At 36.5% G+C, this 19794-nt stretch overlaps 1 protein-coding gene across 1 annotated transcript in view; it reads left to right on the forward strand.

The window, feature by feature from the left end:
- LOC124867156 (protein kinase C-binding protein NELL1-like) overlaps window positions 1-19794 on the forward strand; it is a 339275-nt gene that overhangs the window by 247089 nt on the left and 72392 nt on the right. Inside the window, exon 14 of the mRNA XM_047363441.1 lies at window positions 13834-13956. Coding sequence (XP_047219397.1) covers window positions 13834-13956 — 123 coding nt within the window. The remainder of the gene's footprint in view (window positions 1-13833; window positions 13957-19794) is intronic.

Below are 19794 nucleotides of genomic sequence, written 5' to 3' on the forward strand. Positions count from 1 at the left end.
AAGACCAGCTTAAATACTTTTTAAACTGGGGTGGAGACTATTATTTGATTGCCTCAGATTATTCTATAAAACCCCATTGGACCCCATTTACATGTTTTAGTTTATGTAGATTCGTGGTTAAAACAGTACAGCATCTTTCAGATTCAATGTTTTACTTAATGGGACATCATTAAAATCCTGTGATCTTTACCAGGTTGTAACCTGAAATGAGCAAAAATAACTTATTCTACAATCTCCTTATTTATAAAAATAGGAAGATACTGTGGAAAACGGAGTGCACCCTTTACACTTGAATATTATTTAAGAGGGGAAGCAGCGACCAGGTGATTAGATCACTTATAATCAACAAATGTGAGGTTTGCTTTCCTGGATCAGACAGGAGTGTGTTCACAATGCCAAAAAGGAAAGACACCAGCAATAAACCTTAGAGAAGCAGCTCCAGTTGCCCAATTATCTGGGACTTCAAAGGCAGTGTGAAGATGATTGGCCTGATGTACAACAGCACAAACATCTTATACCAACTGCCAAGCATGGAGGTGGAGGGGTGATGATTTAGGCTTGGTTTTGCAGCTACGGGACTTGGGTCTCTTGCAGTTTCTGTGTCTATTTGCCTCTAAAATCTATACCAAAGGATTGTTGAGCAAAATGTGAGGTTATCCATCTCACAGCTGAAGTGGGGTCCAAACTGGGTAAATTAAGTGATGTAGCATTGTATCAAAAGATGTATCCAATGCCTTACATTTTTCCTGCTAAAGGTGGTCAATAAGCAATCATATCAGTTTGTTTATATGGCTTCATCTTTCTTTACTAAATATTGTGTAATGGTACAATTTGTTGAATGGTTTTGTACACCTGTGGCTAGTTTTGCATAACTTTAGAACCTGGAGTAACCATAACCTTTTTTATTTTTACACACTCAAATTTATTCTGATATTCTTATTTCTTTTTCTTGCTAACTACTGTTGGTTCTGTTCAAAGAATGTCCAAAAGAAACATCCATTAATTTAATACATCCATTGCAACAACTAGAAATGACTGCGTCTTCTTAATACAGTAGATATTAGTCATTGTGGGTCTTTGGTGTGAAAGTGGCAGCCCTCACTGTGCACATTATTGCTCAAAAATGGAGACCATGCTATTAAATAGGCTTGGCAACAGCCAGTTTAATAATCCCATCAAACACAGTTTTGGAAGGGGAGGGAAAGAATTCACATAAGTTTGTCTTGGTCCTCTCTTTCATCTATTTGTAATTGCCTCTGAGATGTGAGTGCTTATATTTAGCCTCTCCTTAAAGGTTTGATGTTGGAAATGTTTGTTTCTGCTCATCAGAAAACCAAACAACCATCTAGAGTGATGTTTGTCACTTAAAGCTGCTCCTCAGTAAATATTTTCTCCTCGCTTGTTTCCTTAGTTGAACACAGATAGAGTCTTGGGGAAGTATAATAGTGCTCCGTGTCTATTTATGGGATAGACGTTTACTGACAGAGCAGATTAAAGGAACATGCCTTCAATAATAATTCAATTCAGTTTATTTATATAGCCCCAATTCACAACACATGTTGTCTCAAGGCAATTCACAACAGTCAGGTACATACATTCCTATTAATCCTAACAATTGAACATGCAGTCGGAGTTAGCTTTTTATTCAAATTGGATAAAAAGTTTTTCTGTCTAAGGAAACCCAGCAGATTGCATCCAGTCAGTGACTTCCAGCATTCCCTCCTCCCGGATGAGCATGTAGAGACAGTGGACAGTCACTGGCGTTGATTTTGCAGCAATCCCTCATACTGAGCATGCATGTAGCGACAGCGGAGAGGAAAAACTCCCTTTTAACAGGAAGAAACCTCCAGCAGAACCAGGCTCAGTATGAGCGGCCATTTGCCACGACCGACCGGGTGTTTGAGAGAACAGAGCAGAGACACACAAAGAACACAGAAGCACTGATCCAGAAGTACTTTCTATGGGAAGGAAAACTAAATGTTAATGGATGTAGCTCCTTTAGTCGTTTCACCTAGAAAGAAAGAACAGATAAACTCTGAGCCAGTTTTCAAGGTTAGAGTGTGAAAGAGAGCACATATAATTAGTTACAGTAAAAGCTCAGTCAATCGCCATGTCTAGTAGAGAGAAAGGGTTAAACACTAAAAGACAGGGCCATGTGGATCATCGGTAGAGGGTGAGCATTAAGTTGTTGCCAGCAGAAGCTCGGACGATTCCCCTCTCCAGAAAGGTGTCACAGGTAGACACAGAGTCAGGCCAGGTGTAGCTTCTAGGAAGAGAAAAGAGAGAACAAAGTTAAAAGCTGAAATAACAGGAAATATTGCAAAATTGGAGAGTAGTGTGAGAATGTAGCGAAGAGGGTGAAAGTGGTCATTATGTCCTCCAGCAGCCTAAGCCTATAGCAGCATAACTACACAGATAGTTTCAGTTCAGATTATTTAGTTAAACGGCGCTTATTTACAACAATGTCGTCTCAAGGAACCCCACAAAGGGTCCCACTGATGGTCATTGTTATACTAAAAACCACAATGATTGGGATACCTCTCTCTGTCAGACTGATCACAACCATCGGAAAAGAGAAGGGGTCATACAGGTAGCAGAAATGGAGGGTGTGTAATACGAGATGCTGCCTTTGCATTTTTATTGCTTTAAACTTTATATTTCATTGGATATTAAATATATTTTAATATTCTTGTTTGGCCCAGGTCTATAGGGAGGATATGAACTGAGACAAACCATAGGCTGCTGAAGGATCTATTCACAATGTAAAGTGAATATATTGGGAGCACAATGAGAGGCACTTATGCTTTAAGTGTGAAGCCATTAGCGCTTCATGTCAGCTGCAACATTCTTGGTGGTGGTGCAAATTTCTTTTTTCTTGGCAGTTTTCCCATTTTCTTGTCTCATTATATCATGAAGTGCTGCTAAATTTTAATAAATATGTGCTTAATAAGACAAGTCTATAATAAGCTATTTTAATCTACACACGTAATGAAATTAAAACAATCCTGTTCTCATGAACATCCAAACAGCATCACTGTAGAATTTGCTGGACTGCAGAAAAACAAAATGAATACTAATATTGCTAAATATTTTCTATATTATCCACAACAATTTAATATGAGGAACATTTGTAATATATTCTTTTTCCTTAAATGCCGCAAAAAACAAAGTCCAACAAGTAAAATCATGTTGAAAATTTCTTTATTTTTTCATTGATGTCAGACGATCGTGGATGTTTATTGAAGAAAATTAGGCAAAAACCTGTGACACCGTACTGCAGCACTACTGCTATTCCTAAATGGATATATACAAGAATATTATGTGTCATTTTTCATTGCATGATTTTGTCCTTTACCATCATTCTTCAACATACAAGGAAATGTGCTAAATCTATGTATTGCAGTTAATTTCTAAAAGCATTGAGAGACAGACTGATGGCACAAACAGATAACCGTAAAAAACATCATGGTACAATGCATGATTACAATTTATGAAGTGCAAAAAGAGATGCCAGGAAAAGAACGTAGTGAACTGCTGAGCCCATAATACGAATGATAACTAACTAAAGAGGTGATTTGTTTTCCTTTTTCTTAGTGTTTGAGCCAAACGAATGACAAAACATTTTACTGCAGCTTCTATCTTATTGTATAACAGTATATAATACTGGCAGTATCACCCAACCACCACATGAGTAGAATTATCTAAGGGACTTTTATTGCCATATGATATGTTCTTGTGACAAACTTACTGTTGTAGTAGACAGCGTTGGAGTGATGTGACTTTAAAGCTGCGTTTCATGACAGCTATTTTGGTTACACAGTTGTTAGGAAAAGTGAGATGAAAAAGAAAAAAAAAGGGCAGAACTGGAGCAGAAGTTACAACATCTACCTGAATGATGCTAGAAGTTTTTTTTTTTTTTAAGTAGTCACTCAGCCCTAAGGCGAGTTACATGCAAATTGCATACATTATATATTACATACATCAGTTGACAGTAAAGTGTTTGATGAAAGAAATGGTTGCTGAAATCAAAAAAGGTGATGAAATAAAACTACATTTATCACAGAGGGGCTGCAGTCGGACCAATGTACGTACATTTTTGAATCCATTTACTGTATTCAGTGCAAACTATTTTCTATATTTCTAATATGTTTTATTTTAACACAGATGTGTGCTTCATGCAGTGGTACATAGAAAAAACCTGCATTAATTGACTGGTGGGTCAAGAGAAAGCATTCTCTTAAGCCCCAGGAATATTACAGGTGGGAATTTAGAAATGTCCCCCAACTAATTTAATAGAAACCTATGTCCTCTGAGCTGAATGCTATGACAAGCATTCAATATGTTTTGCCCTGTGGCACAGGACAGATCTCTGCTGGTTCACCCCATGTTGAGGTGAGCAGCAATGCTGGGAGTAGTGAACACGCTGACTTTATGTAGGACGAAACAGAAGAGGTTGGGGTGGGAGAGGGGGATTAAACCTTGTAATTTCTGCCGTGCTCTGTTCTTTTTTATGAGCTTGTCACAGGTCATTAAATTTCACGTCACTGAAGTGTTCTCCCTGATATTATTGAATGAGGCAATGTTAGAAGCTTGAGAGATGAGGACACGTTTTGAGGAATTTATTACACATAGGGAAATGGAATCGTGAGGTGTTGGTTTAAGTCAAAGATCCCCTGATACACACTGACATGTAAGTGAAATACACACAATTTCCAGAAATTAAAAAGTACAAAATGTAAACTCTGATCAGATCTAAACATACATTTATTTGTTATGCTTTACTTTAATAATTGCTCTAATAATTTAATATATATGTAGCAGCACATAACCATAGAAAGCTCCAGAAAGCATTCAAGTGAAATTGATTAAATCTGTAATGGCTTTTTATTGATGTCTTCTCAGCTATCCTTCATGGATAAACCCTATAACTTTACATTACTGGACATTGTGGGATAAAAATCATTTATTATGAATTTAATGCTTGAATTGATGTGTTATCAAGCCGACGGCAGATTCCATTCGAACATATCAAAAAAATCTCTAGGCATTAGTATCGAGATTTCTGTCGTGACACACAAGTCAGAGTGGTTGAACAGTATTTTTGCAATGCAAAACTGACCAAAGTTGACTCATGTTTACATTCTTGTAGCTGAAATAACTAGAGTTTATAGTTAAATACCTAAATATTTTATGTTCATAGTCCCAATATGAAATTGTAGTTTTATTAAATAAAGTATTTAATAATGTATAAAAGATGATGACATGCATCGGTAGGCATATTCATTATCTCATCATGCAACACCTGCAACCTGGCCTTTGTCAGCCAATTTACGTCTGTTTAATTCCTGTCTGTTGTTTTGCTTATACAAAGTGAACTCTCTTGCTTTTGTTTACAACAAGTTTTTAGATTTTAGCTCTAGGAAAGCTAAAGGAGAAGTAAATTCTAAATTGCAACTACTATTGAAAGCCTGTGTCCTTCAACACCTCTGGAGGCACTGCATTAAAAACCAACATCATTCTGTAATGTTGCCACGTGGGCTCAGGAACACTTCAGTAAACCATGTCAGTTAACACAATCTGTCGTTACATCTACACGTTCAGGTTAAAACTTTATCATGCAAAGCGAAAGCCATTTATCGACAATACCCAGAAATGCCCCCAGCTTCTCTGTGCCCAAGCTCATCTGAGATGGAATGATGCAAAGTGGAAAAGTGTGCTGTTGTCTGACGAGTCCACAATTCAAATTGTTTTTGGAAATAGTGGACATCGTGTCCTCTGGGCCAAAGAGGAAAAGGACTATCTGGATTTTTATCAGTTACAAAAAGCCAGCATCTGTGATGGTATGGTGATGTGTTAGTGCCCGTGGCATGGGTAACTTGCACATCTGTGATGGCTCCATTAATGCTGGTACAACATACAGGTTTTAGAGCAACATATGCTGCATTTTCAGGGATGTCCCTGCTTATTTCAGCAAGACAATTTCTGTTAGTTTAATTAAAGTGTAATTAAAAAATATGCTGTGTTGAGCCTTTGCTATTGTTTAGTTATTCAGTGATATATTACCCTTAATATATAAAAAAGAGAAGGTTAGTTTTAGTAATGGAGTTTTGACGAAAATTCAGAATGAAAGACTCACCTTCACTGCCTCCACCTTCCAGTGACTCCACCTTCCAGTGCCTCCACCTTCCAATCAGCATCCTGTCCGTCTGATTCTCCATCCAATCACCTTCCGACACCTTGCTTTTAAAGGAGCTTCTACCGTGTTCATCTTCGCTTGTCAGCTGAGCTCATCCCTCCTCCACCCCACCTCCACCATCTTCCTTCACATCTACTCCTGGCTTCCTTGCTCCCTGGCTGCCAATCCACCACCAGTGTCGGATCAGGGGGAAGACATATTTAAATCTAAGCCTTACAAATGACCATCTTAGCTCATGTCATTATCAGCATTCATGTCTTCCTCTCAGGTCCGAGCACCAAAGAAATAACCATGTAATTTCACATCATTAAAACTTTTCTAATTGCCATCCCTTTCTTTGTGAGTCTTTTCAGATTGAAATATTGGTTCAGAAGACCTCAACATCTCACCAATCCACTTGTGTTTTGGGGAACATACTAGATGAACCACAGACCCCTACCAGATTTGTAGTTTGTTTTATGCCAGTATCTTTTCATTTCCAGCATGTTTTAAACGTCAGTCAGTCAGTCATTTTCTACCGCTTATTCCATAGTGGGTCACGGGGGAGCTGGTGCCTATCTCCAGCAGTCTATGGGCGAGAGGCAGGGTACACCCTGGACAGATCGCCAGTCCATCGCAGGGCAACACACAAACAGCCAAGCACACACTCATTCATACACCTAAGGTCAATTTAGAGTGACCAATTAACCTAACAGGCATGTCTTTGGACTGTGGGAGGAAGCCGGAGTACCCGGTGAGAACCCACGCATGCACAGGGAGAACATGCAAACTCCATGCAGAAAGACCCCAGGCCAGGAATTGAACCCAGGACCTTCTTGCTGCAAGGCAACAGTGCTACCAACTGCGCCACCGTGCAGCCCCTTGCGGGGGAGCTGGTGCCTATCTCCAGGAGTCTATGGGCGAGAGGCAGGGTACACCCTGGACAGGTTGCCAGTCCATCGCAGGGCAACACACAAACAACCAAGCACACACTCATTCATACACCTAAGGGCAATTTAGAGTGACTAATTAACCTAACAGGCATGTCTTTGGACTGTGGGAGGAAGCCGGAGTACCCGGTATGTTTTAAACGAGAAAATAAAACCCATAGACCTGCCAATCCTTCTAATAATATATGTTCTCCAAGGCATCCGTAGTGCACTAGCCTCACTGAGTGAAATTGGCACTGTCCGTGGTTCTGATGATCTGTTATTATGCATCATTAGTTCAACGCTTTGGGGGTCACCTCAACATGTCCAGACTTGACTCTACATCACTCCATAATCATCACTAATTAGAAAAAAATCTGTCAGAGACAGGCAGCGTGCTCATACTAGACGTTTGTTATCTCCCAGAGAATCACTACGGTAACCACTGGCAATGTGATCATTTTCACTGACATAATCATTTATTATTGGAATGAGTTATTGTATTGTGGGACAAAAACAGTCACTTGGATAGTCTATTAGATCTCCCAAACCAGTTTAAAAAAACTCATTAATTATTCTGTGAGAGTGAACATTTATTTTTCAGTCCTCCTGCAGGTATGATAGACACCTATCACAACATGTTTTTTTATGTGATTGAGGAAATGCGTTAGAATGTAGTTCATTATTTATCCCAGAGTAATAGATTAAAATATCTGTATAAATGTGTTTAAATCATTTGCACTAACTGTTCTTGACTCAGGCATAATAATGTTAGATTACACTTTAAAATACACAATAATCATTTCAGGTGCACCTTTCCTGAAGCAACATAAATATTTATAGAAAACATATTTTTTTTCAAACCAGGTTTTCCTATTAAAAAAAAAAAGTTAACTCGTCCTTGATCATACTTACTTAACCATTTACTCTAGTGCCTCTTTAATCAAATATGCAGACTGCTAATGTTTGTTCATTGTGAGCTATAGTATTTATTTCAGTATGTAAGAGAAAATAATTTTAAACAATTTCAAAGTAAACATTTTAGGCTCATGTATTACAATGATTAAGTCTTATATTACATTTGCATCCTAATTTTATATTGACATCTTGATAGATGTTCTAAGATATTTTATTCTTGCTCTAAAGACAAATTAATATCCATTTACCCTCATATGTTTAGTAATTTACAATGTGACCTGCACCACATTGAATTTTATAATGTCAAAGCCTGTAATGCCTGGAGCAGAACAAGCAGGATTTATGAGTGCTGCAGAAAATTGTTTTTATTTTTCCTTCTCCATCTGTAATGTCAGAGAATCATACACATTTTAAGTGAAAGGATACATAAAGTCATAATGAACAAAAATGTTTTTCTTAGTTTTGTTTATCTATTTGAAGCATTATTTTCTATGGGTTTAATGGTTGTACCACAAACATCTTATGTGATTTGCAAAAAAAAACCAACACAAGTTTCGCAAGTTTGAATTACTCATAGCTTCTAGATATGTAAATATCTATGTATCATTGGACAAAAAGACTTTCTGTACCCACCAACAAGCTTCTGGTATTATTCTGACTGGATATTTTACCACTCATCTTTGCAGATTGGGTGGAATTTATCGAAATTGTTTGCCTTCAATGCATCGAACATACTTTTAGAGATAGTCCATACATTTTATGGCTGAGGTCAGTGCCTTGGGAAAGTCATTCTAAAAACCTTTCAAAAACCAGTTTTACTGCGTGTTCTTTCCTGTTGGAAGACTCGCTCCTGTCCAGGTTTCAACCATCTGACCTAAACAAATCCCCTCAGATAAAAACATAAAAAGAAATGTTGTTCAGTAACAACCAAGGAGCCTCCAAAGCTCAAGCCTGCCTTTGACTGGAAACTGTTTGAACTGTTGTCTTTTTACAACATGGAGCAGAAAGCAACAAGTGGTCATTTGAACGCATAGAGTAAAAATCAACACTTCTCCGTGTAATTAAATCACAGATGTAGGAAGTCAGCAGCCCAGGCATTACCTTATAAGTAAAACTATACCAATGTCCTGACCTTAGGATGGACAAAGAAGGCCACCCCCCTTGAGAGTACACCTCACAGTGATGGGTCACACATTGAGCTGATGCGTTAATATACAACAGGTCTCGATTATCTAAAATGGATAAAAATGTTGCTGTAACAAGCCGCTTTTTCACCTCAAAAGAAAAACAATATTTTTTTCAAAATCCCAGATTCAGTTTGAGTTTAATCTTCACAAGATTGTCGATCTTAAAGCCCCAAACTCTGCTGGCCAGGGATTGCCAAGCAAGGGAATGTGTCACTCCTTCTTATGCATGACTGTATAAATACATCCTGTTTTTTCATTGACATTTGTTTTTTGTTTTGTAGATAGAAGAGATTGGGCTCAGATTGATGGAATTAGCACACATTGAAAGTATATTTTGGACCTGCATACCCAAAACTTGGTGTCCTTTGATAAACAGCAACATCTCAGTGATTTGGACTTTTCTCACTACTATGACCAAGTATTAAAATTTCTAACAGATAATGCAGATCTAGAAAAAAGTTAAACATATAATTGCATCATGTAATTTGTTGGTTGATCGGCTGCATTTGGCTGCATTGATCGGCTTCTTGCTTTTCCCCACAAGATTATTTTCATTAAGTCATTCTGTTCATCTTTTGGTGTACAGAACCATTTGACTTCAACTCACTCAGCAGACATGAAACAACGTTTTTTAGCATCTCTCTCTGTCAGTAATTTATATTACTGCTCTCTTCTACAGCTCTCAACATTAACCCACTGAATATTTAGGCAGGCTACGTTAGAAATTAAACCTGCTTATGGTGGCCCCTCTCATAAACTCCCCTTCACTTCCTACCTCTATCTTATAGTTCAATGTGTGGAGAAAATGCATATGGGATGATGACAGCGAAATCCTTTCTCCTAGTCGCTGTAGGGCTTCTTGAGCACCACTTAGTAATTAAGCAGAATATATTAGTCATGACTCCCACCAATCTTTCCTACTTTGATGAAGAGTGTGTTATGTGTGTCTGTGCGTGTGTGAGTGAGTGAGTGAGTGAGTGAACTATTGGGCTATGTTGTAAACAGCCGTTTTACGTGTATTGCTTAAAAACACATAACGTCATGTTTGGTTTTAATCGAAGGTGAATTTAATGCCGTGCAAATCAATAAACATGTTGTTAAAACTCAATTAACTTCTTTTTAACTGATGCTGTGTAATTGTCATTTTCTGCTTGTTTTAATGTCTTGTCTTTTTACTTTTGCTTTAGTTTTTCAACACCATATGTGGCAGTTGATGTTTTACGTTATGCTAAAACGGTCTGGCATATGTTAGTAGGTTTGACAGAAATATCCTGTTTGCCATTTAATATAATAAGCTTTTAGATAGACTTTGCTAAATTACATTTATCCAGCAATAGAGAATTGGAGTTAGTAAAAAAAGCATATTTCCAATATTTCACAACAAAATAATATATATATATAAGTTCTTTTTAATATTTTGGTTCAAGCTAAAATAAAAATGCAGGAAGTGTAGGAAGTGATTTTTGAGGGCAAAAGCCCTCCCTGTGCAGGGAATAAGTGTACTGGATTTATAACAGAAGACTGAGCAAGAGCTTGATTGCAAAATGAATGTGATTTACAAAGACAACTCAAATATTTAAACTGGTTTAGGGAAACTTTATTTTTTGATGGTATCTTTCTTAGATGATGTAACTAAGACAAAGCGAGTGAACCAGAGAAATTCAAACTGAGTTAAATAAATTTTGCACATTGTTCATCAGTTAAAAAAAATCCAATCTTTTGTAACCAGCTGAAACCAGATGTTGACACTGTGATTCATTAGACATTCCCCTACACTCTTGTATAGGATTTATGCATACATCGGTGGCACTTCACCTCTACATCTAGTAGACATATAAAGTTAGATCCAACCTCCCGCCGCTTACTCCACCATCAGTGCTCATCATTGGGGATTTCATTAAGAGGAACATGTGCATGATAGGAGCCTGCACGTTATCGTTCCCTGTTCTTGAAACAGACAGATCTGCTGCTTTTAGTCATGTGGCTTCACCACCTGACTACAATTTTACATTTTCAATCAGAGAAGAACAAAAAGTAAGAAGCCTAGAAACCAGTCTTTCCACTGTTTTTTTATTATTTTTAGACCACTTAGGAGGATCAACAGTAATATATTTTTGCTAATGCCAAAGTAATACAAGATTTGTTTTAATATCTTTTATTAATTTAGAAGTTTATATACATTTTCTTAATATTTGCCTTTAAACTCTAATTTTGCTTTTCAATTTGCATTTTGAGTAATTACTTTTTTCTCTCTGATCGGTCGTTCAGCCCATGTCAAGATAAGACTTGTTTCACTGTGGAAAATTACAATCTTTTATCAGCTTCAGTCAGCATCTTCACAAAGTCTTTTACTTTTGTTCTGATGTCTAGACCCCCAAACATGTTCCCTTGTGGGAGACGGCGTTCTGAATGGTATAATTACTAGACATTGCCATGGTTTACACTAAAATAGTTTAACAGATGAACCTGTAGTAGATAAATGACTAATCTTAGACAAAACAAATCAGTGTGACAAGTAAAACAAGTTTAGATTTAGGGCTGTATGTAAACTTGCTCACCCTGTGAGAAAAGCAACAAAAATGTACTGTTAAGCCCAAAGTGTCTAATCGGTGAAGCACAGCCTGCTGCATGATACCATCCTCTTTTTCCTTCTGGCTTCTGGCTAAAAGTAAACATATAGAGTCAAGAGAGCTGTTCAGAATACTCAGTAGAATATGAAACATTGACCCTGAGACCTCCTGATATCACCATATTATTAAGTCAACTTTTTACAATATCTCTACGGATACATTTTCATTTTGCTGTCTTTTGCACTTTTTCTAGGCTAAGATAGTTTCTGATTTATATGGTAAAAGTTAAAGAAGAAGAATTTTGCTTTTGTGAGGTTTTTTGTCTGGCAACACTTCATAGCAATCTACGAAAATTAGCTGCTTAGTGAAAGACCATGTGTGGTTAAGGAGAGTAGCAAGAAAAAATCTTAATATGATAAAATTAATGTGATAATGTCCCACATTTTTTGACTTGTAAACATGAGGAAGGAAATGCAAATTTAGCTTTTTCAGAAAACAAATGCATGTTAATCTTATTTATTGTGACCATGTTCATAATTTTAAACAGAATGAGGTTCCATAATAAATAATAAAAACTAAATAAAAAATTTAATCGAATACAATTGTGATTCAAGACACTGTATATGTGTCAAAAACACAAAACCAATATTAAATAAATTGAGAATTAAATGAAAAGCGCACATGCAGTTAAATTAAAGATTAGGAAAAAACTCAATTTTGTCAAAGCTAAGCAGAAACTGTTAAAAAGTGCCTAAAGAAAATTGGACAAACTTTAAGTAAAATCAACAGCAAAATGAACTATTACGAAAGCCCGAACAACAGAAAACAAGGTTACAATGTGATACAAAAACAGTAACTGTACATGAATTATTTAAGAATCTGCATTATTTTGGATATGTGAATAATTTATTCATATACGTTTTTGTTGTTTTTTTATTGTTCATATTTTTATACCAAATATTTGATGATGGTGATTATTATTATCTCCTAAAAAAAATGAATGTTTTGTAAAGGTTTTATAAAACAAGCAACATTTTTTATACAAGAAATGTTTTGTTACACAAACTTAAAGAAAACACAACTACAAAAATGTCATTGGATTGAAATACTTAGACCAATTTAAAATATTGTTTTTAGTTACACTGCCTAAATATTTCATATCTCTGTGCAAGGCCTTGTGTTTTCTGAGTCTAAAACATTAGCTTAATTGACTCTGATTCTAAGCAGTCACTCTGCACACCTGGCATACATCAACTGTTGTTTTTCATGCATCTACTGTTAATTGTGGTAATTTAAAGCCCACTTACAATCATGAATCAGCACACACTTCTAATCCACTGTGAGCACAGCAAGCATAAAAGTTGATTGAAAACATAATTATTCAAAGACTGTGCTGTTAACACAATGAAGCATTGGACTCAGCCTTTTTTAGCCAAATTATTAAGTTTTTCTAGGCAAATAGTTGCCAAACATGGAGTTTAAATGAATATTCAACATAGAAGACTCACCACCCCCGACGCGTCCAATCACTCCTCACTGGCTGCTTCAATCAAAGGCAGGGCCGCACTTCTCCTCGGCCAATCATCTCCTAGGGCATCACTTTTAAAGACCTTCTGCATGGAAGGTGCCGCTCTTCTGCTGAGCTTCGACCCTCCTCCACCCCTTCTCCACCATAGGCTCCCAACTCCTTCCAATATACCAAGGCCTATGCCACCACCAGGATTGGATCCCAGTGGGGGAGACGTACCTAATCATAATCCTAAGATGTTTATTCAAACCCACTTCATCCTCAGCATTTGCGTCTTCCTCTGGGGCCCGAGCGCCAAACAAATAATCTTTCATTAATAAACTCTTTAACCGTCATCTTGTTGTTTCTCCATTATGTGAGTCTTTCCAGGTTGAATTAATCTCTGAACAGACTTTCTATTGCCTCTTGATAAATGAAAATGACTTCTCCATCTTTGACACAACATTGATATATATATATATATATATATGTGTGTATATATGTCCATCCACTATAATGGTAGACTTGCTCTTTCCCTCTTCCACAGAGCATGATGAATGTGCCAGTGGCCAAAGCTTTTGTGATGAGAACGCCATCTGCACCAACACTATCAGAGGACACCTGTGTACCTGCAAGCCGGGCTATGTGGGGAATGGCACCATCTGCAGAGGTAAGATCCTGCCCTAGGACAGCCCTCTGTGCACAAAGAAATACCCTAAATCCTTCCTCACATCTTACTGGAGCTCATTGTGAGCTTGATATGTCATGGTTTCCCCCATCTTTAAATCACCTAACAAGGCAGATGCTGCAGCACAGATGATGAAAATTGATTCTAGAGCAGTTTTAGCTTCTTCAGCATTGTTCTCCCAATTGAACGTTTACACCCCCGGACATGGCCTGGTTTACACCTAACTGGCTAGTATTAGGAACCTTTTTTCTGTGGTGGGTGCTGTTTTTGTTTTGTCTTTATTTCACATTATCCATATTGGCATATTCAGACATTTCATTTACATTTCATTTTAGTTTTCTTGTCATTAGCATATTTCATTTGTGCGTTATCCTTATGTATGCTACAGTGGTTTACTTTGGAAAACCATAAAATCATATTGGTGTGCACAGTATATACAGCTTTACCTTTTATATGTATCAACTAAGCTGGAAACACATTTGTGGCAGTATAAATATGTATATTTTTTAAAATTTTGTTTACAATCTGCTTACCACATTGTCTATATGGACTAAAAACTGCAGGGTAAAAAATTACCCAATTTGCAATACAGTGCTAGGTCCAATATGGACCGAGTCAACCCTAGAGACAACGGTAAGAGAGATCTCTAAGTTACTCTTGTTTGTCTGCCTTAAGCTGTATTTATTTATTTAGTTATTTATTTTATTTATAGCAAAAATAGATTATTGGAAGGACTGACGCCCTGCCTCTCGCTTCATGCCCGCTGGAAATAGCCACCAGAGGAACACCAAGATGGCCACCAAACAAAAAACAGGACAAACATTCACAAAAGCTAAACTACACTACAAACATACATTTTAGAGCATGCTAAACTCGGTCTTTGCAGCCAAACCTTTTCAATAAATTTAGCTAAAACCAAAGTCTCTTCATTAAATAGCTAATGTAACATATTTGCTTCTGCCAACCACAACAAATTAGTCTTTTTCTGTTGCATCTTCCTAAACAAGTTATTTATCAGTTTATAATGCAGGGGACAGTGAAATATTAAATGGAATTTATCCTCAGCCACATTAAGTTCACATAATGCACATAAACCTCAGAAACCCCTTTAAACCTGCCCACTTCAACTGCTGGAGGAGTAGCAGGAGTACCAATTCTTAATTGAGCAGACAGTGAACCTTTGGCTTCTTTTAATATTTAGCTTTACAAATAACGTGGTTTGAAACACATCCTAATATGAATATAAGTTCTGAATTTTGGCTTCCTACAAATTTCCTGGAATCCCTGATTTTTATACTCTCCAAGCATCCTTAGTTTGACTATATTCATATCACAAAATAAATTATTCCAACAAAGAATGTTTAAATCACAATATTATATTAATAGCAACCTCGTTAGACCAGGGATAACTGTGAGCTCGGTCCCAATGAAAAATCTTCCTGGTCAGTCTTTCCTCTGGCATGTGAACAAAGGCGTTTCCATATCTTCACCATTTCGCACCTTTGTGTTAGAAAACAAGGCTCTCAACCCATATCTCCCTCTACAGCTTGCTTAGTAGTAAACTTGTGCACCTCGAGAAAACACCACATAGCTATGTGGAGGACTTCATTATTACTGGGAGCATCTTCAAAACCCCACACCCCTGCAGCATAAAGTAAAACTGGGCATTCCATAAACCCAACCAGTTCAGAAAAAGTAAAAATACTAATGTCACGGCATACTTTCATTTTGTTGAGGATGGATCCCAAAGCTCCTCCTACCAAGTCTGGAGAACTTTTATCCCCTCAGTAAAGTGCATATTTTAATTTTAAACAAGATCGAGATATTCATGAAAGCTAGTGAAACTTAAATGCATTAATCCAAACTTAAATGTATATTCACAGTGTTGCACAATGTTGTCCTTTTCTCTACAATATGTAATGAGTGTAGAGTGCAGAAAACTTACCATGGTCCAATACTGACTTAGGTCTAAGACCTTTTTGTCAGAATACAAAATAAAAAAATATATAATTTCTGCCTCTACATAACATTGCAAAAGCATTAGAATAGGAATATGTACTCAGGTTTAAGTAAATATAGCTATTATAATGGCATGCTAAAACTAATAAAGTTAAAGCAGACAAATAGTTTGAAAAATGTTTTAAATAAAGTCTCCATGTTTTTCATTATCCTACATTCAAACTAACACAAACAAGATTAGACAGCAATAGACTTTGGTGAGAGGACAGAGAAAATAAGTCTGCATGGAATTTTGCATATGTAACACTTTGTTTCTCTCCATCAAAATTTCCTGTGGGTCTATTTGTTAAGCAGGGTTGATATGCTGACATTGCAATTTTAAGTGCGAATGAAGGTTCCTTCACATTTTAAGGTGTGCTCTATAGTTCCTATTACTGTCTGGGAATTATGTGGTTTGAAAACATTTTATTGTCTAGTTTTTGCTGTTTCCTGGTTTAATTTGCATATGTCTACAAAGGTCAAGGTACTAGTTTGAGAAATTGTTAAGTCTTAAAAGCTGCATTATCTTTCCACATGACTGAACAAACAGCAGTCTTACAATCTGTTCATAATGTCAGATTAAATAGGATGTCTATATTTTGGTTCTGTGCCACTCTTTTTCACAACATGCAATTGCAACTAAATGTCTACATGAAGAAATACATTTTTCTATATAACTCTGCAAACAGAATAATGTAATATCTGTGATATCCAAATATTTTAAACTAGAACACATTTGAATGATAAATTATTTCAGTTTCTTAGTTTTCAAACATTGCACATAACTAAATTAATATACACTGCCTACTTATTTCTATCATTTCATTTGTAAATAAAGACATCCCACCAGCTTGCATGAATGTCTTTCATGAAAGTTTCATAACTCATTGTATATGCTTGGCAGCTTTCCGGATCATGAGGGTATCATTAAACTTAATGAGGCTTTGGGTTTCAGACCGGCTTAACCATGATCTGATTAAGCCTCATTGCTTACATATGAATCAACAGACATTGCTATTTGTCTTAAATCTCCTATGAGATATTTTGACAATCTGGTTAATTTGGTTAATACATGTAAACATTCAAGGATAGATTTGACACTTTCAACAAATGTTTCAGTACTTACGTCTTGTGTAGCATCTGGAGATTATCAGCATGAAAACCTATAACGGGGTAGCAGTGGCTAAAGATAAAGGTCTCTCAGTGGGAAAACCTCTCTATTTAGACATCCTTGCAAATACAAGATGTATATTAATAAAAATAGAGACACTGATTCCACCATGAAGTTCCAATTCAAATTTCTTATTCAATTCATTTTTGCTGATTCATTGATGGTTAACAAAATGTTTTAAAAAATACAAATGACTACTACATCATCTAAGAATTCGACCACTTGTTTACCAGTTGAGCCATTCAAACTTAAAAAAGTCAACTTTCAGCCTACTACTATTTTAAAACTGTTACAGGTTAAAAGCTATGATGTAACTCTGGACTGTTTATTCCAATACTTATCGAAAGGAGACAAAGCTGGTTCGTTCTGTAACTGGTGGGTTGCCAGTTCAAATCCTCCCTCCGTCTTAGTCGTTGTATCCTTGGACAAGACACTTCACCCGCCTTGCTGATAGTGGTCCCATTGTATGGCAGCCTCACTTCTGTGACCACTATCAGTTGGTAAATGTGTATATGAATGGGTGGATGATTGATTGTAGTGTAATGCTTTGGAGTCCTTTGACTTGATAAAGTGCTATACAAGTGCAGGCCATTTACCATTTACCTTGCCAGTCAAGTGGTAAATGAGAGCCTGTAATATGCTCCAGCATGTTTACATCTTTAGGTGAAGACAAGAATGGCCAACAGAAGAGAGTGAGACAGATTAAAAACACAAACATGGAGGCATCAAATTATCAAAGGAAGAAAATTATGTCACCTGGTCTTATCAAATGCAAAACAGATATTAGAATGGGAAGCAGGTAGAAAGCAGGTCTAGACAGAGATCAATGCCTTTTCAATTGGAATTCACTACAGGTAAGTTTCTATATTTTGTCCACGCTCATACAGAATAAAATCAAATGTATATGCAGACTCATGCATGCAAATATGTAAAAATGTAAAAAGAAAAATCAAAAATAAAGTTCTTAGAATGTTAGTTCTTATCCATGTTAAGACAGTTTGAGGAGAAAGAATCCTCAAACAGTGTTAAGAATATGAATCATTGATATGAACACAGAAATAATCTAATGTGACTAGACTTAGAATTTACAACATGGTTCTTACAATTGACATTACTTTGAAAAACTAAGATGTTTTGCCAAAGATTCACAAACCCTCTACAAACAATGAAAATCTAAACATTGGTATGGATTACCGATTCCAGTGTATTATCTCTGCTCAAAATGTAAATTATACGTTTGTATTGAGTGAATGCACTTGGCCCCAATGCATCTCTTGAGGCTTATTAAGTTATTTAAGTGGCTTGCTGCAAGATAATTCAAATGGTTTACTGGCTCATGCCCCCGTCCATGCACAATCCCACGTTTTCTTTCTCTCAATAATGTAAAGACATTACAAACAGTCAATAAAATATTCAGTGATGTGTTTATTCAAATAAGGGTTTTTTCAGTTGCTTTATTGATAGTATTTGCTCTGTGCAGACAGATTTATGATTCCTTTATTTCAAATGGAAATTGAGTATGGAATAAACTTTGCTTTAGGTTTGTTGGTGCAGGCCTTAAAAGATAATTAAGACAGCATATAAACAAGCAGGATTGACTAATCAAACTGACTTGGTGTGATTTTTTTATTTGGAACTTATTTAGTAGCCCCAAATTACTCAGAATTTGATGCATTTTTTTTATTATATGTTTTTTCTCAATGCTTATCTTAAATGCATCGGTGTGAAAAATCTAGTGACATCTAGTGGCTACAGTTTTAAATAGCAGACAGCAGATTTCACAAACTGTTGTGCCAGTGAATAACTAAAACGGCTCACTCAAAAAGCTCCTTGATTGTAGATGACAAAAAGATTACTGTTTCTTAACAATAAAAAACACTCTTTTATGGCATCTGCCGTAAAGACAATTAGCCCATATACAGCAACTGCTTATGACAGTGACACTCCTACCCACTGATGATCTTTATCAGACTCAGATCGGAGAATAGTGAGAATGTCATTAAAACTTGCTGCATCTTGCCTATGCTGTGCTGACCAATTAGTATTATGTGAGGAGAGGAGTTGGGGTATTCTGTCTCGATTTCCCCCTCCTCCTGAGATCTCATTATTTTGTGATGGCAAAAGGGTTGGCCTATCGACTTGTGACTCCCATCTCATTTCCCTCATACATCATCACTGCCCTCTCTGGGATAAGAAATTAGTCTGTGCGTATGTGTGCATGTGTGTGCGTGTGTGCGTGTGTGTGTGTGTGACTGCTCCTCCTCAGCCTGTCGTCACTTATGTTAGTGAGGGAAAAACAAAAGTGTTTAGTTTTTCTTAAAAAAAGACACCATTACATGGAGAGCAAAATTTGTTTTCAGAGGCAGAAATATTGGTGAATGCCCTTGGGAAAATCTCCATGTGTATAAATGTTGAACTTGCTTTTTAAAAAACGGACAGAATTTCATTTCTAAAGATACAAACTGTTAGCACAACTTATAGAAAATGACTTCAACAAGTTTTTATTGCATCTTTAAAGAAAACTCTGGAAAACCTTACTCCTTGTTAAACTTCTGATGGATGAGTAATGAAATTTGAAATAGACATTTTGTCTTAATTTGATTGTATATTTATTTTGTGAATCACCACTTTATCTTAAAAGAAAGAGCATG

The sequence above is a fragment of the Girardinichthys multiradiatus genome, chromosome 4, assembly GCF_021462225.1.
Source record: "Girardinichthys multiradiatus isolate DD_20200921_A chromosome 4, DD_fGirMul_XY1, whole genome shotgun sequence".
In the NCBI taxonomy this organism is placed as follows: Eukaryota; Metazoa; Chordata; class Actinopteri; order Cyprinodontiformes; family Goodeidae; genus Girardinichthys; species Girardinichthys multiradiatus.